General features: G+C 43.7%; 1 protein-coding gene across 4 annotated transcripts; it reads right to left on the bottom strand.

The window, feature by feature from the left end:
- Window positions 1-3823: 3823 nt before the first annotated feature.
- PRPF40A (pre-mRNA processing factor 40 homolog A) lies at window positions 3824-26470 on the bottom strand. 4 transcript variants are annotated; one of them, XM_080346362.1, is made up of 26 exons: window positions 25837-26470; window positions 24027-24164; window positions 22159-22239; window positions 19825-19855; window positions 19569-19591; window positions 17689-17766; window positions 17482-17592; window positions 16911-17031; window positions 16008-16032; window positions 15329-15637; window positions 14349-14457; window positions 13569-13633; window positions 12850-13014; window positions 12074-12182; window positions 11335-11485; window positions 10773-10906; window positions 10277-10391; window positions 10061-10152; window positions 9776-9892; window positions 9135-9272; window positions 7225-7320; window positions 6229-6315; window positions 6048-6144; window positions 5890-5951; window positions 4971-5099; window positions 3824-3980 (listed from the first exon to the last, which is right to left on the bottom strand). In XM_080346362.1, the coding sequence occupies exons 1-26, from the start codon at window positions 26197-26199 to the stop codon at window positions 3888-3890; spliced, it is 3039 nt and encodes a 1012-aa protein (XP_080202488.1). In that variant the 5' UTR covers window positions 26200-26470; the 3' UTR covers window positions 3824-3887. The 4 variants fall into 4 exon arrangements, with proteins under 4 accessions (XP_080202488.1, XP_080202487.1, XP_080202486.1 ...); XM_080346361.1 differs by having other exon boundaries at window positions 10061-10164; XM_080346360.1 differs by having other exon boundaries at window positions 17689-17790.
- Between the last annotated feature and the right edge of the window lie 91 nt (window positions 26471-26561).

Consider the following 26561-nt stretch of genomic DNA (forward strand, 5'->3'; position numbering starts at 1 on the left):
ATGAAAGTTTAGTGACTGGTCTCCTGTGGACCTTGACCCGCGTCCCGACTGGTCGTGACCCGATGACGCTCGGCTTTTCCGCGCACTCCTGTGCTGGCGCCGAGGGGTGACCCTCGTCTCCAGCTGCACTTACCAACGCCTTCTGCTGGGTTTGGGTTTGTTTGTACAAAAAGGAAGACATTTAAGGGCTTTCTATATGTTTACCGGAAGGGCCTCGTCCCTTTTCCCACTGTGTCACCGCAGGGATGTGGCACCACGTCCGCCGGTGACAACGGGATGTTTGGGATTGTCACTGCAGGGATGTGGCACCATGTCCATTGGTGACGAGATGTTCGGCCTCACCGGAGGGACGTGGGTCCACGTCCATTGGTGAACAACAAGATATTTGGCGTCACTGCAGGGATGTGGCACCATGTCCGCTGGTGACAACAGGATGTTCAGCGGTGTCACCACAGGGATGTGGCTCCACGTCCACCAGTGACAACAGGATGTTCAGCAGTGTCACCGCAGGGATGTGGCTCCATGTCCACCGGTGACAACGGGATGTTCAGCAGTGTCACCGCAGGGATGTGGCTCCACGTCCACCAGTGACAACAGGATGTTCAGCGGTGTCACCGCAGGGATGTGGCTCCACGTCCGACGGTGACATTGGGATGTTCGGCATTGTCACCGGGAGGTCAGATGTTTGTGCCATGTGGGGCTGGGGCACCAAGGCCGATGCGCAGATGGGGAGGGGGCAGAGCCACGTGCGCTGCAGCCAGAGGCAGCTTCTGGATAACAGTGTATTTATTAATTAGCACTAAGGTATTAACATCTCCATAATCAGTATTAGGACCCGCAGGACGGCGGCGGTTCAGTTCCTGGCGCGGAGAAGCGCCCCGCGCCCTGCTCGGTGGGGTTCACACCCAGCGCCGCTCCCTCGGACAATCCGGTTCAGCTCCCCGCCCAGGCTCAAGTCCCGGTAGGTGACAGGTGACATTTTGCCATTCGAAGGTGAGGAAGGGGCCGCGGGGCCGGGATCTTCTCGCAGCGAGGAACTGGCTGCAGAGAAATTCCTGCTTTCCAAGACACGTTTTGCCTCCTGCTCCCCCTTCCCGGTCTCGCTGCATCAATATGTTAATTGTAAAATTTATTGTATAGTATTTAACCACTGAATTTCTTTGTTTCTTTTATGTTGTGCTTTATGTGAACCACTGGTGAAGGTCCCGTTTTGGTTTTTTTTTCTCGGATAATGTGTAGTTATATGATAATCTGTTTTTAAATGTACAGATATTTTGCTACAAAATTGGTGCAGTTTTTTATGGTTTTTACACTTCTCTTTTCCTCCCACTTTGGCCTCCGGCTAATATTGTAAATATTGTTAAAAAAAAAAATGCATCAGCCTGTGCTATACAATCTGAATGTTATTTTAACTTATAGTTTTTGGTTTTATATTTAACTAAATGGACAGTTTGGGGCTCAAAGTTACCACGTTGACCTCTGCTTACCCATTTACAGGCCGTTTACTTTAAAAACTGCCACCTCCTCGCATTTACAGCAACGTGTACTTGACCTGCTAAAGAGAACATGCCCAAGCGCCTCTTTCCTCACCCCGTGACCCAAGAGCATTCTAATCCAAGAGAATCTGACCATTAATTGAACAAACACGCGGTGAAAAGCACCGGCTCTCACATTCTGAAGCTCAAAAAGCTATTTTTTGAATGGAAGAGACAAATTATCCTACGAGTAGAAAATATAATGCTGGCATGTTCTCTTTAATATTTTTCTAGTAATAGACCTGCTTCTTAGCAATATTAGGAGTGTTTTATAAAAGCAGTTCATGTTACTTTCCTGGTCTGTTCCTGCCATAAGATCAAATAAACTATTTACACTACTACACTGTCATCCAGAGGGGGTTTTTTGGCCACTTTTATGCTGTTTTTCCACAACTGGTGTATTTGAGGGGTGAAGAGCTGGAGGTTGCAGCAGAGAGAAAGCAGCGCCTGGTTTGGGTGCCATAAATACGTGAAAACGAACAGTACAAGGGCTTGAGCTCATTTCCCTTAAAGATTATGTGATACCTCGCTATGCTGCTTTGAAAGCAGTTTCCTTTTCGGCTGCATTTCTTTTTGCAAGCACTAATTAAGACAGATGAAATAGCCCCATTAGAATAATTTGTGTAATTTTTATTTTTAATGGCAAACTAAATGCAAAGCTTTTAAAAATACTCGTTCCTTAGAACCAGGGCTTTTTTCTGATGCAAGGCAATAACGACACGTTGTAGGTAAGTTGTAACCCTGCCCGATCGCAGGTGTCGCTGTCAAACCCGCCCCAGGACACAGGGAACCCTCCTTTTCGCTCTGCTTAACGTTGCCAGTTTGAAATAGAAATGCAGGAAGGGGAATTTACAAGGTTAGTAAAGTATGTGTTTAAGTGTTCAGCTGATTGTAGCTACTCCTGGGAGCAGCAGCTCCCGTCCTGCTGCACTGGGGAGAGCAGAGAGGAATGAAACCGCTGCCCAAGCAGCCGGCACCTTCCCCAGTCCTGAGACAACACGCCACAGGATACAGAGAATTCATTCCTACAAGTCCTGTTGACCAAACTAGGGTGTTTTATCCCCAGAGGGATGGGCAGGGAGCAGGTGATGAGCAGCTACTCCCCACAGAACCCATTGGGAGGAACAGTGCCCATCGGCTCGGTGAAAAACCTCCTTGGGTCCTGCTGAGCGCAGCGGTTTGTATTTCAAATGACCCATCTCCATCCCAAATAGTGGCCCGAAAAATGAGTCTGAATCACGTCACCACCCCAGCCAGAAAATGATCCTTTTGGGGGATTTGCACACTAAAAACAGCTGCCATGTAATGGGGAAAAAAAAGCCATAGAAAGGGCGCTAAACTCTAAAGATCATCTTCAAATCATTCGCGTTGGTTAAATCCAACAATCGCAAGTTGGTCATTATTCACCAGAGCCGTTTAAAAGGAGAAATAAATACTAGTAGACGCTAGAAGACAAGGTTTAATAATTGATAAAAATGTACAAAAATATTCCCAGCAGTCAGAGCGGTTTCAGAACATCCCAAACCCACCGGCCAGAGACCCCACCGAGGAGCAGCCGGGGCCGCAGCTTCGCCCGCGCCCGGACGGGGCCGCGGCGCCTCCGCACATTCTTCAGCAGGTTCTTAAGGCAACACATGGAAATCCATTTACAATACGGGTTTTAAAGTTTTCTGAGCGGGGAGATAAGCGCTGAAGTACCAGCCGGAGCTGCTGAGGTTGGGAACAGCGGGTGGCTGGGCCGGGCAGCGGGGGGCCGCTCGCCTTCCCCCCCCACTGCGGGGAACGCACAGAGCGTGTCCCCGAGCCCGCGTTCGCACACGGGCTCACGGGAATCGGCTCTTTGCACAAAAGCTCAACGTGGGTCTGGCCAGTGATTCGCTTCACAAAGAGCAGCTCCAATAGCTGACTTGTTTTTTGCAACTCAGATCGAGAAATGGCTTCACTGCTCCCCTTCCATTGCCCTCCCCTCTCCAAAATAAAATCCATAGAAGAAATTAAACCACAAGAAACTATATTAAGAATCTCTTTCTACAAATGAAATTGTACCTGCTTACACCGGCCAGGAAAAGCAGTTACTACCTTTCTAGGAAGGGCCGTGTGTGAGAGGCTTTGCTAGAAAGGTCCAAGCCCTGCGGGGCTGCAGGAGCGCGGGGCCGGGACAGACCTGCTCCGCGCTCCAGATGTGTTGCCAGGCCCCTAACAACGGTACTTGAATGTATTTATCTGGTCAAATTAAAAACCCCACTGTCATTTCAACAATGGAACTCAGGATATCGGAACCCACGTCCTGAATTAGACATTGGTTTCTTTTATTATGCCACAATGTAAACATATTTGGTATAAATAATGTTCTCATTGATCTTCATCCAGTTGTTCCAAAAGCGTCCTCCTCTGCTTTTCCAGCTCCCCTTCGCTCAGCTCGCTGCCGGACGTGTCCCAGTTCCCCTGCCGAGAGACGCACGGTTAGCGGGGCTGCTGTGCTGCAGGGGCTCCTGCCGGCACGGCCCTCGGCATGGACAGACAGACAGTGCCCAGACAGACAGCACCCAGGCTGCGGGTGGGAGGGCAGGGGGGCTGCAAGCCTGGCCGAGCTCCTGCGGCTGCTCAGTTGCACCCAAGTTCACCTTTGCAACAGAAGATGCGGTGTTTGGCCTCAGAGTTGGGTTGTTCAAAAGCAGCCGGAGGCCAAAGCAGCTTTTTGAAGCTGATACAAAAGCAGACATGCGACCCCCGTCTCCCCCCGTGGGCGGGTTATAGGGACAGCACCATGTGAACCACCAGAGCCAGGTGTGTAGCCCCTGAACAGACCCCCAAAGGTGCTGAACCAAGTTGGTCTTTTCCATTCAAACACTCGTCCGCACCTTTGCAAACGCTGCTCTGCAGCTGCCCGGGCGGCGAGGCCGGCAGCCCCGCTCCCACCGCCCTTCCCAGCGCCAGAAATGCCACAGCTGCGGAACTCTGCTCCACAATTTCCCTCCAGCGCCAGCCCAGTGCTGCAACCATTAAAATCCTGGCAGGCAGGTGCCCTCAACTGTTTAACCAGCCGCACTCATCTCTGCCGAGATCAGTCTGGCCGATCAGATGCAAAAAGCAAGAGTGGTTTAGTCACAAAAACTTTGTGGCAGCACGGACCGACCTTCGGTACTGTCTAGGAAATAACGTGCCTCATTCGCACCTTACACCAACAAGCAACAATACATAGCGCTTAATCAAATAGTAATTTCACACATCCATTAAAAAAAGGCACTAAATGAAGGAATAGGATCTGCATGATTAAGCTCTGCTTGAACATTTGGTCCTTTTTATATATAAATGAAACATAAATTAAGCTTTAGCACCTCAAAGTCAAAGCCGTAAAGCCTGAACACTACACTACAGCATCCCACTGGTACATAAAGTCCAACACGTCAGATAAAAGGGAACACGAACACTTACAGAATCTTTTCCAGGTCTCTTTTTAGTAGGAGATTTATGTTTTGACTCGGATCTCTGTCTAGCTCTATCCTTTTCACTCTCCCTGTCCTTTTTGTCTTTTTCTCGTTCGATATCAGATTCTGGTGAATCCTGTGTAAATAATGGGGGAAGTATTAAAGATTAATATTAAATACATTAGGTATTAACTTAGAGAATATTTTCCCGTTACTCATCACTCCGTAGCTGCTGGGCTTGTCTCGGACTGTCACCCACCGTGGGACAGATTGGGTGGTGTGACTGTGTTTTTAATCCACATTTCATCCCGGTGTTGCTAGGCTTATGTGAGCCTGTTTAACAATTAATACTCCCCCCTTGGTGAACACTGTGCACTGAAGGGCACAACTGACCCCTCACAAATTACAGAAACAAAAGCATACATTGGTTTTGAAGAGTCTTGCAGCCAACACAAGTTCAGAAACCCAAGTTTCTTTCTTTACCCAGGACAAAAACTGCTCTTTGCCTCTGACATGGAGCGAAGCTCCTTCCTGCTCTTTTGGTCCTTTGGATGCTCTGGTCCGTTCGATATCGGAGCTTCTAACCCAACCCAACACGCGAGCGGACAGAAGGGACGATGCTCAGTGTAAGGCAAAAGGAAGAGGCAGCTGGGATCCTCCCCAGCTCTCCAGAGTCAAAGTGAATGCCAACAACAAATACCAGCCTACCGGTACAGCCCTTCACATCTGCTTGCGTGGCTGTGGTTAAAACCCCCAAATTTATCGGTCTTAAACAGTTCAATATTAAGGTATAGATAACAAAGTTATTCTGCTGTGGGCTGGTTTCACACAGTCGCTGTGCCAAAGGCAGCTGGATGGTGAGCGATCCCCAGAAAGGATCAAAGAAACCGTGTACATGAGCTGACCCAAAAGTCAACTGCACTCACCGACTTATGTCTTCTCTTCTTGCTCTTTTTCTTGTGTTTTTTTGACTTCTTGTAGCTTCTCTCTGCAAACACACGGTGAAACAAAAACACCTCAATACGGTTATCAACACCCAGCTACGAAACAGGAACGCTGATTCAAAACCAAACCAATCTCGTACCAGATTCTGCGCTGGAAGAACGCTCGGAAACCGATCTGGATTCTGAGCGCTGCCGTTTCTTCTTCGAATGGCTGTCATCGTCCTCGGACTCTGAGCCCTGGGGACACAAGTGACGTGCTCAGCAAGACGACAGCGTGGCGCGGGGTGACAGGGGCAGGTTTGAGGACACGGAACACCTTACCGAACGAGACCGAGAACGCTTCCTGTGGTGTTTTTTAGACTTCTTAGAATGTTTCTTGTTCTTTGAATGGTGATGCTGACACTCGTGCTGGAGTACAAGAGAAGGCAAATGTTATAATTGGTCTGTAGGACATGGCAAGAAAGAGTAATGATGTTCCTCAACACCCACAAGGCATCTATGGCTAGCAGCGGTTAAAAAAAAATAGAATCAAGTATTTATTGTGTTAAAATCCATAAACAGCTACCAGTATTGCCATGTTCGGCTTGTAAGAAATTATGTTAGGTGTGCATGCACAAAGTTTCTGTTACCTGGATCCCTGTTTCAATGCTTCCAATTAAAGCCCCTGCTCAGGATGGCCCAGAATGGGCCGTGTACCTTCCTGGCCAACTTTGAAGTTCTGAAGTTATCAACTTCAGCAAATGAAACAAAAACCCCAAAGAGCATGTGCTGCAAAAATCAAATCTCACATGATGTAGGCAAACCAGCGCCTTACTCCACAGGAATTACTTGTCTCAGCTTCTGCAGCTGAACTCTTACTGTGGCCCATCCAGAACTTAAGAATAATACTAAACTACATCACACTAAAATTGGCTTCCGTGGGGGGAAAAGTTCACCTGCAGCGCGTGGCACCTTCTTGAGGTTCCAGATTTGTAGTGAACAAAATACTGCACGAGTTTCATCACTTTTTGTAAAAAATCACAGCCAGAAACCATTTTTCTAAAATAAACCAGGAAATTTTGATACTAAATTAACTTCCAACAATTCTTCTAGGGAGGCAGATCAAAGGAACATCTATGTTTCTAATAATACCAAATAATTGTAACATTTTCTTCAGTTCCTTATTTCCAAGGCCAGGTTTTAATATCCATTACTTTCACATGTCCACTGGGACTGGAATCAGGATTCTGTTCAACCCGTCTCCCTTCCCACACTATTGAAGAGCCCAACAACTTTTTTATATCTTCTTTAATCAAGAAAGAATGAAGTCAGAATTACCTCCAACACATGCATGAAATCTTTAAATATTCTTTTCCTTTCCGACTCCAGCGTGATGTCTTCAAATGCTGGTTCCTTCACAAATCTATCTCTGATCTGTAAAACAAAATAGCAACAAAATGCTAATACGAAATACAGCCATTCAGAAATAAAAATAATACAAAAGAGACGTAATTGCACTGGTTGGAAAAGCCATTGTACTGTTCCAAGGCTACATGTAGTGGGGTTTTTTGACCACTTCACAACCAAAGTGGGTTTCAGCCAAACTGTAACCCATGGAGGCAGCTGAACCAACCTGATTTTCCTACATCTGCCATTTAAGCCACACAAGCTTGTCAAATCCTGCATTTCTATATAAAAAAGAACCTTTAAGAACCTTTCCTCTCCAAGTCTCTCTTACCAGAACAAAGTTATCGACCTTTTACTAAGCAGAGTGCTTGATCTCCAGTTAAATTAAGTTTGGGGGCTTGGTGTGATGAGGTTTTTTGGGGGTTGTGGTATTTTCTTTGTTTGGATTTAGGGTTGTTTTTGTTTTAAATTCCATTGAAATGAAAGTATCAACAGAATGAACTTATTCACATCACATTTCAAGTTTTCCCGAAGAAATGACAGGACAATTTTTATGATGGAAGTTACACAAACAGAAAGAGCTTATAGAATCTCCACCTCCTGATAAAAGTATCACAGTATCACAGTATGTTTGGGATTGGAAGGGACCTGGAAAGCTCATCCAGTGCAATCCCCCCATGGAGCAGGAACACCCAGATGAGGTTACACAGGAAGGTGTCCAGGCGGGTTGGAATGTCTGCAGAGGAGACTCCACAACCCTCCTGGGCAGCCTGTTCCAGGCTCTGTCACTCTCACTGACAGGAAGTTTTAAGTGGAACCTCTTGTGTTCCAGCTTGATCCCATTACCCCTTGTCCTATCATTGTTTGCCACCGAGAAGAGCCTGGCTCCGTCCTTGTGGCACTCACCCTTTATATATTTATGAACATTAATAAGGTCACCCCTCAGTCTCCTCTTCTCCAAACTAAAGGGCCCCAGCTCCCTCAGCCTTTCTTCATAAGGGAGATGCTCCACTCCCTTAATCATCTTTGTTGCCCTACGCTGGACCCTCTCCAGCAGTTCCCTGTCCTGCTGGAACTGAGGGGCCCACAACTGGACACAATATTCCAGGTGTGGTCTCACCAGGGCAGAGCAGAGGGGCAGGAGAACCTCCCTCGATCTACTAACCACCCCCCTTGTAATACATCCCAGGATGCCATTGGCCTTCCTGGCCACAAGGGCACAGTGCTGGCTCATGGTCATCCTGTTGTCCACCAGGATCCCCAGGTCCCTTTCCCCTACACTGCTCTCTAATATGTAATTTCCCAACCTACACTGGAACCTGGGTTTGTTCCTGCCCAGATTCAGGACTCTACACTTGCCCTCGTTAAATTTCATCAGGTTATTCCCCACCGAACTCTCCAGCCTGTCCAGGTCTCTGACGGCAGCACAGCCTCTGGCGTGTCAGCCACTCCTCCCAGCTTGGTGTCATCAGCAAACTTGCTGATAGTGCACTCTATTCCCTTGTCTAAATCGTTAATGAATATATTGAATAATACTGGCCCCAGTACTGCCCCCTGAGGCACTGCACTAGATACTGGCCTCCAGCTGGACTCCGCACCATTGACTACCACTCTCTGGCTTCTCTCCTTAAGCCAGTTTGCAACCCACCTCACTACTCTATTGTCCAGACCACACCTCCTCAACTTAGCTGTGAGGATGCTGTGGGAGACTGTGTCAAAGGCTTTACTGAAGTCAAGGTAGACCACAAGTACTGGCAGGTAGTCAAGGTAGACCACAAGTATTGGCAAGCAGCAGCCTGTTAACTCCATTTGGAAATGCTTTGGTGATGGAAGGTACGTACATCTTCCCAGACCGCGTCCAGCTCGATGGGAGGAGTTGCTTGCTTCAACATGCTCTTGAAGGCCGACTCTTTCCGCTTCATCTTGCGAGCTTCCTCCTTTTCCCTCTCTCTCTCACGAGCTTCTGCCTTTTCTAGCAGCTGCATCAAACAAAAGTTGGAAGATTATTTGAAATTTAGCAAAATGGAAGACTAAGAATTCAGTTTAATGCGACGTTTTGCAAGCCCAGTGACAGTTCACCTTTAGGGTTTTCTATTAGTCACTTGGGCATACAGGAAAATTAACCAGTTACTTATTTTTATGGTGTGCAACTGCTGTTTCTCAAACAGAATCTAAAATAGAGTTAATACATCATGCAAGCCAGAACTACAGAAAGACACACACAGAAAACCCCTCATCAGAAAAGTTATGTAAAAATGAGAGAACATCACTTAATTCCTACCACAGAATTTCTCAAGATGAAATATTTATGCCCTGAATAAAGATACAGCTCTGCAATCGTTTATTTTGGGACCTGCTGTCAAGACAAGCAACTATAAAGCGCAGCGTTTCTCTAATATTCATAGCAACACAGTGAAAATAGGTGCCGATTCTTGTTCTTCACATTGTACATTTTTGAACATACCTATGTAATTATACTTACACTGTTGAAAGCCAGCTTGATATTTCCTGCATCTAAAGTCGTAGCTCTTTTAGTTGAACTGATGACCGTAACGAAATCTTCAAAAGAAGTATTCACTTCAACCACGAACCCTTTATCCTGTAAGGAAATGGCTTTTTGAGCATCAGGTCTGCCAGAAACTCTCACTTCACACATGTGACATTAACACGATGTGAAATCCCATCTCCCAACAGCAAAGAGTTCACTGCAAAGATACATTTGTCAAGAAAAGAAGCAGGCACACAATGGAGTTTTTTCCCCTCTCACCTTTAAGATATCTTTTATTATCTTCTTCTCATCATGGTAACGTGCTTTCAAGTCTTCAACATAGAACTTGAAAAGATCAAGTGCTGTTGATCCTGATGAAAAAACTAGATAAGTCAAAAGCTAGCTCTAATAAAAGAGCTGCATTTTTTCAAACATTCAGAAAATATACAAATAACCCTGCTCCGTCCTGCCCCGACGCCCAGCCGGGATCCTTACCGGGCTGGCCAAGCATGTTGGTGAATCTGATGTCGGAGCTGATGGTGGGGTACAACTCCATCCACGAGGACATCGAATGTAACTGGCCGTGCTCGTGCAGTTCATCTAGAAACAGCTACAAAACAGAAGTGGAATGGAAGTTCATAGTCACTCATCACACCTTTACTTGGCGATCAGCTGGAATGGATACTCTTAATAATTGGAATTCCATTTTTGCTAAAATGCAATTGAAAAACCATCTTTTTCCATCATCATTTCTTCCTCCTTTCCCCACCATTTACAATGTTCCAATTGCGTTTCCTTTCCATTCAAATCCATTTCCTCCCACTTTCCCCTACTCTTGCAGTTTGCTGGCAAACAGCTGCATTGCCCCGCAGACAACACCACGAACGTCAATACCAGACACATTATATGCACCCATTAGCCTCCCCAAAGAAAACACACAGAATATCTAATCACATGGCACGTCTAGGGCAGAACAAGAAACTCCACCAACCTGAAAAGATTCTCTGTTTTTACGCTGTCGCCTTCTTTCTCTAAGCAAACTTTTCTGTTTTTCCTCTTCCTCCTCTTTCTCCAGTGCCCTGATATGTTCCTCAAAGCAGATCAGTGCATCCTCCTTATCCATGTCTAGCAACAGACAGCAAGAGTAAAAATCAGGTATTTCTTCCCATAGTAAGTTTATTACTCTAACAGTTGCCAGTTGAGTGGAAGTTTCAACTGAGCACAAAAATCTATGAAGACCTGCATGGCAGCAAGAACCAACCTCCCCAACATGGATCAATTATCGTTGCCAATACAGAGCACAGCAACCTTCGTGAGAAAAGCACTGTGGATGAGCACTTGTGCGTCTCCCCGCATTGGCCACAGGTATTAATATCTTAAAAACACAGACCAGATGCAGTGATGCTGCCATCTGTTTGCTAGGACCCAAACAATACAGGCTCCTTTGCACAGGTGGCTCTGGACGGGGCAAGAACGAGTTGTGCCCAGTCAGGAGTCCTCACTGCCCAAGACAAATCCATTCCCTCTTCCAAAAGAAACACACATCTACATACTTTGCAGTTCCTCATCTTCTGCAAATGTGGGATTGTCCATCAGATACTGCTGAGCCTCTGACCAGGTAGTGCAGTAAGTGACATTAGCCATGTTATCTAGGATGTTCTTCAAAGCTTCCCAATTCCGCTTTCGTAACTGTTTGGCTTGTTCCTGAAGAGAAAAAACGCATTTTTTAAAAAATGTGAAGTTGTATAGACAAAAATACATGGCCCCTCAAACATGCTCTCCAAGAAAACACAGAATTAGCCTTTCATCCGCAAGCAAAGCAACACGATACAATTTGGACCCACCTACAATTTTGTACACACTACTATCTCTTGCATCCACAGATAAAACATTTCAGTACCATTATCTCTGACTGCTCCTGATGGATGGAAAGAGCTCATGAAGAGCTGCTGCTGCATCTGCCATACAGGATGAGATCAGGGCTTTTGAAGAGTTCCACCAGTGCATTTTTCATTTGCTTCCTTCCATTACATCTTTCTAAACTGAAGGGTCCCCTCTCTACAGCTTCTCATCATTAATAAACCTCATCTCCTTCCGTTCTTTTCTCTCTCACTCCTTTGGGAGAGGGAGTAACCTGACCTGTACCTGTGAGCAGTATATGGGTCACAGCAGCTGCAACAATTTCATTTGGTTCTCCGCGCCTTTCCTACAGGTTCCTCCCCTTCTGTTTGCGTTTCGCCTGTCCCTGATTTACAGATATCAAGTGAAAAAAGAGGTTTGAAAGCAAGTTACCTTCTCTTTCTTAGACAGAAAAAACAAGACATCTTCATAAATTTCAAGACGATCACGCTCAGATATTGCATTCCAGACCTCCATCTCCCCAAACATTTGTTCAGCTTTTCTGTACAGAACAAGAAATAGTTTACAATCATTTACTAGTGAACATCAACTTAAATGGTCCCATTGGCTTACAATAATGTCAAAGGAACTCTTTATGAGCAGTAATGCTTTTCTATGTTATCTCCCTGATCTTCTCTCTCAGGCAACTTTTTCTGTGACAGCTTCTAACCCTCATAAACCAAAGGAAACGGTGAATAAACCTAAAGCTGATGCCACTATACATTCCTCTCCATACAAGTGCAAGTTCACCTGCAGCGCATTACATGAGCATTTTTATCTGAGGGCCAGTGCATGTTCAGGTCACTGTTCTAGCAAATATTATATGAGATCAGATCTAGGAAATTTTCAACAAGCAGCTTATCAGATAGACCTCCCTTTGGGCAGGAATTTCCACGAACAAGCTAACCAGAACTACTTTGTTCTTAATGGTAGATGTAATATAAAACTCCTCTCTGGGTTATCTTATGTTTCTCCTTATTAGAAGTGCAAGCTATCAGCACACCACCCATTTGAGGTCGGTTTGTTTGTTTGTTTGTTTTGCTGTGCTCTGTGAAAACACGGATATTTGTGTTCCTGTACAATTTTAGTTCCAGGCTTTTCCAGGCTAAGTGTGTCCACCAAGAGCTGGTTATTAACTTGGCTGGAACTGCATTTAAGATGGCTCTTACTTGTATCTTGTTGTAGATGTCATCTTTTCATGGTTCTCAAGAAAACGCTGGAAGGATTCTTTAGCTTCTTTGTACTTTGATCTTGCTTCTTCTTTCTCTTCTTTTTCTGTTTGAACTTTGTAAGCATTAAAGGCTTGCTTCTTTTCACTTAGTTTTGCCAAAGCACTTCATATCAAAGAAAAAGAAAACAACCGTGTCAGTTATATACAAAGAATTAAATGAGGAAAACAAAGACAAAGAACCAGAAGATAACAAGAGATTTGAATAATCCAGACTTTTGAGACAAAATGAAACATAATGTAAATGGTGAATCATCACGCTGTCTCTCCCTCAGGATGAATGGAAGATCAGGTTGCACTTACACATTTCACATGACAATACTAATCTGATCATCTATTTCAACCACTTTTCTGCCATTCATTACAAAAAGTCACCTAGAAAGTCTTCAGCTCCGTCATGGCAAGTGTGTGTTTTTTCCCAAGAAAATAATATAAATAGCATAAAATACAACCACCAACTGCCACACCTTTGCCAAATGAAAAATTAAGCCTAGGACTTGTATTTCTTTATGTAGTAAAGGAACACAGTTCCCTGACAACGGTACACATTCACAAATGCACAAATATCTATTAAAACAATGGAAAGTTACATCAGTAAAGTCAAACTACCTAAAATACTCATTTCTGTAGAAATGTAATGAGGAAAGAATCAGGCAGTACCTGTATCTAGGATCATTAATGATCATTTTCATAGCTTGCTCCCAAGAAGCATTGGATGGTACTCGCTGTGAAGACATTAAATCATTAACTAATTAGATATGGAACCAACATCAAACAATGACAGATTCCTTAAAAAATAGCCCTTAGAAAAAATTAAAAAGCACTACTTTCAACGTTGAGACAACATTCTTTGTCACAATTCTTTTTTTAAAGTATTAACAGTTAATATGGGAAATGAAACAAAGTACTGCTGGGATTATTGCCACTTCTACCATCAACTCTTCTGGAAGTTTGTCTACTATACAACTATGTTGACCCACTACACAAAACACAAACAGATCTCATACACTGAGGGAAAACCAAAGCCAGTCTCGTTTCACTCTGACTTCAACTCCACCTTTAAAACAGATAAAAAACGGAGGGCTCAGACGATCAGGCCACACTTGTATTAGAAAGGTACCTCACTGCCAGACAAAAGCACTGGCAGCCATCATTTCTACAACACTTCAATACACTTTCAGAATTACTACTTCATAGCAGGGAAAAAACCTGAACAGAGAGCCCTGGTGAAAACTCAACCCCTCCGCAATCACCCAAAGAGCTAGAAAGTTTAACCCGTGCATTGTTTTCACTGTACTGTTCTCTTCCCTCATTTCTTGTCTAGTACAGAAACCCTTTTCCATAACACTAGAAATTCTTCACAAAGAAAAAGGCCAGCAATTTCTGGCCAAGGCAGTTTTTGAAGTTCCATAGAGCATGAAGAACAGTTGACTGAAATACCTTTTCTTTTAAGAGCTCTTTAAACGCTTGCTTCGCTTCTTCCTTTGTGTTCCACGTGTAGGTTTTTTTAACTGGTTGAGCATCGTCATCCTCTTTCTTTGAAGCAGCACTATATACAAAAATCAGTAATTTCATTATTTAAGCTTTTTTCTCTAAGTTAGGCCACTGGAGAGTCATGAACCACCACATGCAGATAGAACGAGTATTTTAAATATCAATTCAAAGTAATAATGCTACACATGATAAACACCACAGTTCATAGAAGATACTTCCTTACAGATACTATACACAGCTGATCAGAAAAAGCAAAGTATTTCAGAAAAGTATTATCACTTATGCAATTGGCTACCTGCTCAAGTTACCTAGAAATTATTCATAAACATGTAATGCTGAAATTAGCAGGAATATTTATATATACGATACAAAAAAATAAAGGGGAGTGCCTAAAAATATGCCTCTTGCTCTTAATTATCTCCTGATGGCTATAATCCCAACTGCGTCTTTCTCTGAATGATAAGAATCATAAGCTATAATTCTCCACATAATCAATTCTCCATTCTTAAAAAAAAACCAAGGAACTCATTTGTGGTAGAACAGATAAAGATCTTTTTAGCACTACATTTTCTTCCAACGATAGCGAATTGCACAACTCTGTGCAAGAGGAAACATGCAGGGTAAGCACATCATGTTACCCCAGGAAACTCTTACAGCCATCAAAAATTTATGAAGTGTTTGTGGCACAAGTGGTTGGTTTAAGAATTTTGGTGGAGGGATGCTAATTTTTCTAAAAATAGATTTAACAATTAAACACTCCTTCCTCCCTTTCTTACTCATGCTCCTCGGCTGCAACTGATTCACACGTTTCATCGAAGAAATGGCTGTCAAAGCAGCCTGGCCACCTATAACTGAAGATAAGCAGATTCTACAAGAAATATGACACAAAACGGCAGCAAAGCACCAGGCTCTGTAAATGGACTCACTCTGCTGCAGCCTCCTGCTTGGAGGAGTCGTCGGCCGCGCCGGCGGCAGCTTCTCCGCTCTGCTCCTGCGCGGCGGGCGCAGCCGTTGCCTGGCCCGGCTCCTCGGCCGCGGCCGTGCCCGTGGCCTCGGCTTCTGTCCCAGAAGCAGCCGCGGCAGATTCTGCTTCTGGCGCCGCTGTTGCTGCAGTAGCGGCGGCAGCGCCGGCCGCGGCGGTTTCGGCAGCAGCCGTGGCTGTGCTGGTTGCGTTCGCTGCTTCTGCCGCGGCAGCTGGAGCAGATGTTGCTGGAGTCGATTCTTCGGGCTTTATGCTATAGGTATAAAAAAACCCAGGAAAAGTCACATACGAGCACAGGACAACTTAAGGGTTTAGGGAAATGTGTAGTTTAAATCAGTTAATGAAGTACGAAATGAGAGGCTTAGGACTACAGAGATTGTATCTCAGAACACAAACCAATCTCAGCCCAGAGAAAGGAAATACTTTACTGGAACTGTATCTACGTTGATCAGGCACTTCGGTTAAAAAGAAATCTAGAATATATCGAGTTGTTATATATTAAGACACTATTTGGAATGAAAAGGTGCAAGGAGAATGTTTTCAGATTCAAGGACTAGATTCCATTTTTAAGAACTAACAGGCAGCCGAATGTAAAAAGCATTAGCATATCATTAAAAACATACCTGTTCTCTTCAGCTTTAATCATTGCTAGAGGAGAAAGAGGAAAAACAATCAAAATAGAGCTTCAAAAATAGTTTATACATGGTGAAAAGTTACTGTTGACATGATTTAATAAAAGCACAGCTTTAAATGTTTGTGCTACTATCAATCATTTTAACATTTGTGCACTTGAAAGACTGACACCAATTCAGACTAAAACAAAATTTAGAAATCCCGTTAAATACAGACTAGGGTTTGTAAAAATGACTTATTGGTCTAAATGAATTATTTCAGCTTTAAAAAAAACAGATAAAGTCAGGTTTACTGAAACAGGTCTTTCCTTCTTTATTCTGTCACTGAAGCTCACTCTTCATAGTACTTTTTTAAAGACTCATTTCTCACCCCAGCTCATTTTGTAGATTTTTCATCAAGATCTTATTTCCCTTATTACAATACCAAGCAAAACTGTGCTAAAAGTGAACAGCGGGAGCACAGCATCATATGATGACTGTACCAAAGGAGACACTGCCTTTACCAAACAGAAGGGCATTAAGAAAATTCTTAATATTTTTGCCACGTCATAGTTGATCAAAATAGTTTTTGTCAAAAATCAAAAGTGTAGGTGAATTCCAGTCACCCCTCTGCCTCTCATTTTCCTGCATCAGCCTGAAGCCTTTTAAAACTGCTACTAAGTTCCTGCAGGTTTCCAAAGGATGGGCGGTAAAGAGTCAAATCCTGCAAGAGCCCTAAAATGAAGCAAGCCTGTCACACCCCAATTCAGTCCTTGTCTGGGGACATGAGCGGGACCCGATGCCGCTGCCACAGAAGGAGGAACTAAAGGTACGATGGAACATTTTTGCACAGTCACACATAAGCAGAGCTTACAACTCGCTCCCACCCTCCCTACGCGTTTGTCTCAACGTTACCTTCGAGATCCTCCAGCTCTTTGGGTTTTGCCCAGCGCGATTCCTTTGTTTGGGAATTATAATAGTAGGGCTTTCCAGAATCGGATTTATACTCTTTCCAGGGACACTTAGACAACAATTGCTAATGGACAGAAAACCAAAACAAAACATAAAATCATAGTTATGATGATGTTTTAAAACTGAAAGGATAGCTAGAAGTGAGCCACAAATACAACACCAAGAAATAACTTAAGGATCAATGAATATAAGGCATATACTTTCCAAGGAAAATCCTCCCTAGCAATAAGTAAACACATTAGTTATCTAAATATTGAAGAACGCCATCATTTTAACACAGAAAATGTATCTAACACTTGAGGAATATGGTTTTGTCCATTTTACAGCCTTGAGCTCTACCAATGTAAAGTGTGAAATATAAACATTTTTGCATCTTTCTTATTTTAAGAGTTTGTTCTCATTGGAAAAAAAACCTCTTGGCATAGCTATCCTCCTGCACGGCAGCTGAGCCACCCAATTCTTGCGCTCACACAAACTCACACAGCACAGTCATCTCCATCTGCATTGAGTTTACCTCAGCTGGTGTTTTGAGATCATCTGGCTTCTCCCACGTTGACTGCTTCGTTTCAGTATTATAGTAATACGTTCTTCCATCAGGTGATTTGTGCTCTGTCCATGTGGATTTCTAGGAAAAAGAAAAGATATTAATGATGAGTAATCGCCAACTGAGGTGCTGCCGAAAGCCACAATCAAGTTAAACACAAGTGGAAAGCAGATAAACCTGTTTGGAGTGGTCTTCGGTAGCTGAACTGTTGGTTGTGGCAGTTTGCTGGGCTGCACAAACCACAGGATGTGTTGTCTGAGGGTGAAACAAAACAGAGCTCTGAAAAGACATTCTGGTTAATATTTTTTTTTCATTTCAACGTGTGTATTAAACATACTCAGACATTCAGTGGCAAAGCAAAGACAGCATGCCAAAACCTGAACACATTCAAGTCAGCATTGTTTTCAAGAAACTACTTCTTTGTGACAAGAGCTATTTAGAGTCTCACTCCCCCATTCAGCAATCCAAGGCAGCCCATTACCATCAGAAAAGAAAGCGAAAGTGATGGCACCCTAACAACTTCAAGTGAAAGCCCTGGTGTGTTTTCAAAACTAAGAAAAACTTCTTTCAAGAAGATTCTGACCTCAAGAGTTTAGTGTGAACTCAGGAGCACCTTCCTACTGCTTATATAAACTCTCAGAAATGAGGATTTGCACGATATAATGACTAGAATGCAAATCTCATAGAAATGTGAGGACAGTTGATATTCACTGACATTTAATAATTAAGCTGGGTACAAGGTCACCAAATTCTGAAGGAACAACCAAAAACTTCAAGGAATATCTTTGAGGCCACATGACTATTTGTACAGATTCTGCCTCCTAGTTACCTAGCCAAACTATTTTCTTCATCATCTTACAAACTAAGATGATAAACGTCTAGACTATCCTCTAGGGAAGTAATTTCATATTTTACAATACTGAGATATACAGCACCGGGTCTGTTCTGTCAGCCACTTCCCTCTGATGGAAAGGTGGAAGCGCACTGAAAATCACCCCATGTGCTAAGTCTGGCCTGCGAGAACCACCCTGGTTGCAACTTCAACCTACATTAAATCACCTTCCATGCAAGATACTCAGTATTTATTCCTAATGAAGCTACTGAATTCTGCTATGTTCCCATAAATGTTGAAGGAGACACTAATAAAAGCAAATTTCAAAAAATGTCAAGACACTGGGGGTGGTAGGAAGAGAGTTATGCTAAATTACCAATGAGCAGCAAAATCGCTGAAGTGGTGATAACCCTTCCAGGTTTGTACTTCATATTCTTCAAAAACCACAGTGATGTTCTCAAAATTATCATGGGTAACTCTACAGCCTATTCTTGCCTTATTGTTCAAGTGTTTGGTAACAAACCCCTCAGTAAGCTGACAATGTTAATAAAGGCTCCAATAATCACAGGGTGCTGAACAATCCCAGGACCTTGAGCTGGCTTCTCCTGCTGAGCACAGGCGCGCTGGGGAACAGCAAGGATGATGTAACCATCACCTACCAAATTCTGTGATACACATTAGAACTGCCAAAGCAAAGTATTCATTCATATGGAACAGGCAAAAAGTTACTGAAACATAAATAAAAATCTGCTTACAAACTGGTCACTGTGGACGAGGAAAAAAAGGAAAAACAAAAGGAAAAACACAGAAATAGGGACAACCTTCTTCTTCAGTGCAAATAAACCCCCAGCTCTACTCCGAGTGACTATCCAGCCCAACGCCTGCAAAGACTTGAATCTGAAAACAGATCTAGAGTAACACAGATATCTAGGATACAATCCACTTGCTGCTCAGGTAGGGTAAAAAGACCTAAAACCACCACAGAAACATCTCCTATTGCTGTCCTGCGTGCTACAAGAATGAGAAACAAGTAGACTTTGGTGCTCAGGAATGTGGAAATGTAACAGAAAACACACCTACTGTAACTATTAATTACAGGCTGACAGTCAAATAAGCAAAGCTCCATACAAGACGAAAAATACAACGACTTTTTGAAACCTGTAGAGCCATGCACGCACACCACCACACCGCCTTACAACCTCCTAGAATGTTGGTTTCCACATACCTGAGTTCCAGGAGGTGTTACACCTAAAAAGAAAATTGCAAAAAATAATTCAAAAATGGTTTGGCTGCTTTATTTTTCTACATAGAGACTCCAATTAATGTTTGAAAGAAAAAAAATTCTGGGAATCAATGAAGATCTCAGTTACTGAAATGTTAAATCACATTTTACAGAAAAGTATGATTTTTTTTTTATATATATATACTTTACCTAATTTTGGTGAAAAACTTGGAAATGGTAAGAAATTGTTTCTACTTACCTACTTGTGCATCCATACTGTTCACCCCTGGCTGTAGAAACAATCAACAGACATTTAAGTACTGAGTGCAATTGTAATTAAATCATCAGTAAATACAGAACATATCCAAACAAGCACGTTCGGTAACATAATGCTCTACTACCTTAAATATGGATTCCAACCTTCCCATCACCCTCTTTATTATTATATTATATTACTACTGCTCCTTAAATAAGCAGTTAGGAACATCAAGCTCCTCTTTATATGATGAAGTGCACTGGGGGTCCCTTGCCATCATTCCGGTACCATCTTTGTCTCCTAAATGAGTAAGTTGGAAGAAAAAAAACCCCCACAAACTACATTCTGAATTTTTGCTGGAGTAGCTTATTAAGCTTCTAATGATGTGGCATAATCCTCTGAATGGATTAGTGTTGAATTCATAAGAGTGCTCGCAAATAACCAAAGTTCTTACTGATACCCTGTTTGAAATTCTTTCAAACTAAGGAAAAAGATTAACAGAATTCAAACAGAGTTTACCTAATTTCTTTCTTTTTCTGTAGGCAAAAATACAGCTTGCAGGTTTCTCTTTTGCGAGGGTTTCTCTTTCAGCCCTCTTCTACAAACTTTAGTAGCAAAAAAAGCAAAACTTGTTAAAAATTAAATCACATTGGATCTGCTCTGTTTGATATTGTCTGATAGGACTAAATCAGGGGAATCATCAGCAAAACACAAAGTACATTCTGTATATTAAAAATTTCAGCTACTCTGTGTGTGCACGTGTCTCTGAGCATAAGTAGAGTTGGTTAAGCAAGGCCATCGTTTCATTTGTGTCTTGGGCAAGCAACCGTTCTGATACGCTTATTTTCTTGTGCCTGTGTTTTCCAAATTCCATTCTAGTTTGTTGTATATAGTAAGAGCACTAATCTGACTGAAATAATCATTCTTATGAATTGCACTCATGAAGTTTACCAAGCAAATCATCAGGGCTGAAAAAAAAGAAAAATCCATGATTTTTTACTCATCTACGAATTATTACACATTAGGAAGTGGTAAAATGACTCTTATGTTTCTGAAACACTTGCCAGGCTGTGGCCCACATGCAACAGCAGGGAGGGATAAGAATGGTGCTGGGACAGAGAAATGCTGCTTTGCCTCCTAAATATCACACATCCACAGGCTGAATTCAATTAGAAATTATTCCCAATCCTGGATTAGGAACCCAAAATATCTGCCTTCTTGCCAAAATATGCAAAACTATACAGTAAAACTCAACATTTTAGCGTTGATCTCTCCCTCTCCTTTTAAGTCTCTTTTGGCCACAGCATTTTTAAGATTTTCCTCTGAAGGCCTGAAATTCTTTCAGAATTTTCCATGAGCATCACTTGTCAGAAATTGATAACTTCTGTATGGGAAATGGAGGAAAAATCACTAATATCCTCCCTACTTGGCAGCTTCTAAAATATTCTGTGCATTAGGAAGTAGCTGCACGAGCACAAGAACTAACGAAGTGTGGTTGGTGCCCAAGGATTTGCATGAGGAGTTACCGACTTTTACTTTAATTACATTAAGGCTGGAACATTCACTCCCATCTCATTAAACAGCAGCGAGAAACAAACTCATAACTAACAGGCAGATTCTCTAGAGTCTGATAAAGCGCAAGAACTAAACTTCAGGGTTTTTTCTCCACTGTTAAGATAATTAACATCCCATCTCTGGTGTCAATTTTCTGTCACGTAGCACATGTCAGGACGACATTACATCCTCTTCCTAACAGTCTCTTCTCTTTTAATTTTGCAGAAACTTCGTATCTTTGTGACTTTTCACTCATTAATACAGACGGCGTATGGAGCACTTAACACATCTGGTTACACACAGCATATTTAGTAGATGAATTAAAGACCTTTCTTCCCTCTCCATTTCCACCCAAATAACTTCTTCCTACCTTTACTGATTTCAGCAAACTTCACTCAAGATCTCGAACACACTGGCTTTCAGAAACTTTTATGGAAAACCAGTCAGAGTTGCCAGTGGGAAGGGCCGAGGGAGGAGGCTGGGGTGGGAGAATCATTATAGGGAGCACAATCCAGCCAGAAACAAGAAGAGAAAAGCAGCAGCAGCTACAGAGGAGAGTTTAAAGACTGATGAAAAGCCACAGGACATGAAGCAGCACTAGCTCTACCTCTCGCAGAAATCTTATTTTCAACAACAATTCAAGAGCTAGATAAAATTTCATTTCAATTAGCAACACTTTTGTAATAATCCAATTGAGGAAAACAAAGGCATAACCGTACTGAAGTAATGACAGCGACTGACAGATAGACATTGTGAAAACCAGAAAGGTTACGTGAAACTCACCGGAACCGTAGGCTGCATAGCAGCTTGGGACATGTGAGACATCATCATTCCAGGCATTACTGACTGCATCATTCCAGGCATCTGTCATTAAATAGTATAGCAGAGAAATTAGGAAATCTTCAACATAAAACGTGAGGATTATTATTTTTTTTTATTTAAAAGCAATTACCTGACACTCATCTTTAACTCAAAAAAACCTTTTAAGCACTTGGCAACAAGAAGTAAGATAGGTTGTGGAATTCTCATTGCCTTCATTACACTCCTACAAAATGGACATTAGTAATAACATGTCCACAGTAATCCAAAGTCTGATAGGAAATATCAATAAAGACGATCATTTAAACTACAAAAGAAAGCAGCAAATGACATGTGATCTATTAGTAAGCTATTACTGAAACCCTACATGAAAGCAGGAACAATAAAGGTGGAGAAAGAGTTCTGCAAAATTCTGAGGCCACACAGAACAAACTAAACGAAGGTAAATTCAGAATGTGAGATTGGTTCTGCTCACATTCTTTGACAACTTCCAACCTGTCTCTCTTTCCTCTTATGTCACAAATAGGAAGAAACACTTTACAGACACCAAAAGAATGAATTTCTGCAAACAACTTTGAGATGAAGAGCGCTATTAAATTTAAACATCAAAGCTTTAAAACATTCTGAACTCTTTTTTTTTAAAGGTCTGAAAAAAGCCCTTAACAGAGACATACAATATAAAACCATGTAACAGTGTAAACTCGGCAGTGGGGACGTACCACACTACAGAAATGAAAAGCTTGAGTCTAGACTTGTCTCCGAGTTTGCTCGGTGGCCCAATGAGACCAAAAATCCCACAGAACTGCTACTCAGCTAAGCTCCCTTTTGCTCAAATATTTATGCTTGCAGTCTTAAAGGCATAGTTATGCACAAGTTACGCTTCACTGAAGTGAAGCTGAAGATTCCTACCGAGCCCTTATAGACCACTAAAAAAACCAACAGAAACCACCGACGCTCTATCCAAGGTACTGCAAAGGAAGACAGGAGTTGCCAGCAGGACCTTGTGGGCTTTTTCTCAGAGGGTTAATCTTTCTTGCCATCCTCTGTCTGCTTTAATTTTGCCCTCTGGTCTAGTTGATGACACTCAGTTTCTACTTATGCAAACCACCATCACAAGCAGTATCGCTACAGCATTTATTATATCCAGAAAGAGAACTGTTTCTTTTAGAAGTTCAGAATTTAATCAGAAGTCATATAGCAATGGAAATTTGATTATTGAATAGAAAAGCTTTAAATGTGCAAAAAGCACAGATATGATTCTGGCTACTCTACCTGTCAACCCAGGTTCCCACCTGTCAATCTGAATGGTCAAGTTTATTTTTCAGTCGGGACACTCTCAAGAGCTGTATATACACAGAACCATAAACCACTTTCTAGGATTCAAGAAGGAATTCTGAAAAAATTCAAATAATAATTATTTCCTTCCTTGCATCTCCCTATAATTTTCAACTGTGTAGGTCAGCCAAGAACTAAAGAAACATGAAGTTCTCTACCATTACTACCTCTGAAAAGAACAACTACTTTATATTTGTGTGTTAGTAACACAGCCTTACTTCTTCAACATCTGAAGAAAACTACCAAAAAGCTTTAAGAAAAAGCAAATTACAGAATTGTACCTATAGCCATTTACAAGTAAAGTTCCACATGAGGTGCATCAATTACAAACGAGAAGAGTTGCTATATGGATATGAACAGCGACATGAAATACCCTGAATTATTAACCTTACCATGTGCAAGCTACTGTATGAGACTTACCAACCTCAGGGACTATCCGACATCATTAAGGGAAGGAAAAAAAGAAAGGAAAATGAAACCTTGTAAAACTGCCTTACCTGCCCCATTGGTGGTCCTCCCATGGGGGGCATCATCTGAGGCATCATCCCGTGGGGAACTGGAGGCATATTTGGGGGTCTCTGCCCCATAGGGTGCATTCCCATGGGAGGATAATGTGGCATTCCTGGGTGTCCCATCTGAAATTCAGCGACAAAGGAGACGAATCAGCATGAAGCAAACAGCCCCAAATCCCACAAAAGCATTAATAACACAGAGACACTCAGCACTGCACTCAAAATTATTTGGGCAATTCTAGATTGACAATGTGAAAACAACAAGCAGGATCACCCACTCTTCTGGGTTCTCTAGAGTCAAAGTTAATAATAATTAACAAATCAGTTTAAAATTTCAAAACCAACAGCCAAATGAGAAAAATCCTCCATAATCTTTCATCTTATGGCTTGTCACAGAAGATCATACTAAATTTAGGAATGCAACTACTTCTGCATGTGTTAATTGTAACTGTACGGAGGAACAAGTCAGAGAAACAAAATATCTTCTACTCTTGATGTCCAAGTCTGAAATAGCGTCTACACCAAGTACCATCCCCGTCTCTGTACTTTCCTCAAAAACATGAATCTTGTTGCTGCTCTAATCTCGGTATAGTCACACTGCTACTACAAAAACGGTTAGGGCCATTTTTTCCTATTTTAATTAAAAATACGTGTTTAGAGCTTTCTATTCTAGTCAGAGGCAACAGCTTTAAGAGTATCTTAGCACAAACACTGGAAAGCATTTTTCTTTGAAGAACACAAAACTTAAGCTTACAACATATTTCTGTGTGTAAGTGCTTTAGTTTATAAACATTAAAACTACTCTTAAGTAAAACATTTTAGAAGGGTCCTTAGCACAAAAGAAGTAATGCTCCTTTTTGATGTTAAAAACATTTTTCCTATGATTGTTTTGTACCAGAAGACACTGTGATTAAAGTTCACAGAAAGAAATATCAACTAGGAAGGGCTGAAACATCTGAATGTAACACTTGGATCCTGTCACATCCTTGACTCCTGTCACATCCTTGACTCTTATGAGATGCTCAGTAGCAACTTGGCTGTTATGGAGCCTCTGACGCAGCCCAAATAACTCCAGGTACAAGAGCAAAGATTCCTGAAAACCTTGTTCCAAGTGCATCCGCGTTTTCTGTTACTTTCACAGAATCCCAGAACATCAGGGACCGGAAGGGACCTGGAAAGCTCATCCAGTGCAATCCCCCCATGGAGCAGGAACACCCAGATGAGGTTACACAGGAAGGTGTCCAGGCGGGTTGGAATGTCTGCACAGAAGGAGACTCCACAACCCCCCTGGGCAGCCTGGGCCAGGCTCTGCCACCCTCACTCCCAACAAGTTTCTTCTCATATTTAAGTGGAACCTCCTGCGTTCCAGTTTATACCCCCTGCCCCTTGTCTTATCACTGGTTGTCACCAAGAAGAGCCTGGCTCCATCCTCCTGACACTCGCACATTGACACTTTCCATCTTGATCCCCATGAATGAGTCCCCCCTCAGTGTCCTCTTGTCCAGCTCCAGAGCCCCAGCTCCCTCAGCCTTTCCTCACACGGGAGATGCTCCACTCCCTGCAGCATCTTGGTGGCTGCGCTGGACTCTCTCCAGCAGTTTCCTGTCCTGCTGGAACTGAGGGGCCACAACTGGACACAAGATTCCAGGTGTGGTCTCCCCAGGGCAGAGCAGAGGGGCAGGAGAACCTCTCTGACCTACTGACCACCCCCCTTGTAATACACCACGCCCCTCACTTTCTGAGGGGAAGCAGTCGCGGCCCGAGGCCCACCTGGTGTCCCCCCCGCCCCACTCACCATGAGGGAGCCCCGGTCGACGCCGCCGGGCCGCATGGAGGGGCTGAGCAGGCTGCCCCCGCTGCACCTGCCAAGAAGCCGCCCTCTGAGTGGCTGCCGCGACGAGGGGCCAAAGGGCATGAGCGGCTCGGGCTCCCCGCGGGGCGGGAGCAGCGGGGCCAGCAGGCTGACTGGCTTCCCAGCCGGCCAATCCGGGCGGCCCGCCAGACGGGTGCTCTTCGGCGATTGGTCCGCAGCGGAGGCGACGGGGCGGACGGCGTCCCCCGGCGTCAGCTGCATGAGGGGAGGGGGCTTCGGCAAGGAGAACGGGAGCGGCTGTGGGGAGGCGGTCGCCGCCGCCGCCGCCGAGTCCCCACCTGACATCCTGGCCGCCGGCCCCGCCGCGGGGAGCTCTTCTCCGCCCCTCTTGGCGTCGACGCTGGGAGCCACTGGCGGCCGCCCGCCGGAGGCGGCAAGGACCAAGCGGATGGAGAGAGGCCCCGCACCCGCGGGAAGCTGCGGAGCAAAGGCGGCTTTCCGGACCGGGCCTGCGGCGAGCAGAGGCGCCTCCCGGCGGGATCGGGCCGCTGCCGGCGGGGGACGGGGCGCGGGCCCAGCGGGCCGCGGAGCTGGCGCGGGGGGAAGCGGCTGCGGCGGGGCCGAGCGGAGGGGACGCTGGGAAACGGCTCACGTGGGCCGGGGGCGGGGCGCTAGGAGCCGGGCAGCACCAGCAGCGTCTGAAGGAA

The sequence above is a fragment of the Nesoenas mayeri genome, assembly GCF_963082525.1.
Source record: "Nesoenas mayeri genome assembly, chromosome: 6".
Taxonomy (NCBI): Eukaryota; Metazoa; Chordata; class Aves; order Columbiformes; family Columbidae; genus Nesoenas; species Nesoenas mayeri.

Bases quoted from the DNA above. Each gene is read 5' to 3' on its own strand.
- PRPF40A (XM_080346359.1), bottom strand. From the start codon at position 26,199: ATGTCAGGTGGGGACTCGGCGGCGGCGGCGGCGACCGCCTCCCCACAG. The intron at 11,486-12,073 runs GTAACTTGCTTT...TTTTCTCTTCAG, and splicing joins TTCTGTCTAAGAAAGAGAAG to GAACAAGCCAAACAGTTACG. The intron at 10,907-11,334 runs GTATGTAGATGT...GTCTGTTGCTAG, and splicing joins AGAAGATGAGGAACTGCAAA to ACATGGATAAGGAGGATGCA.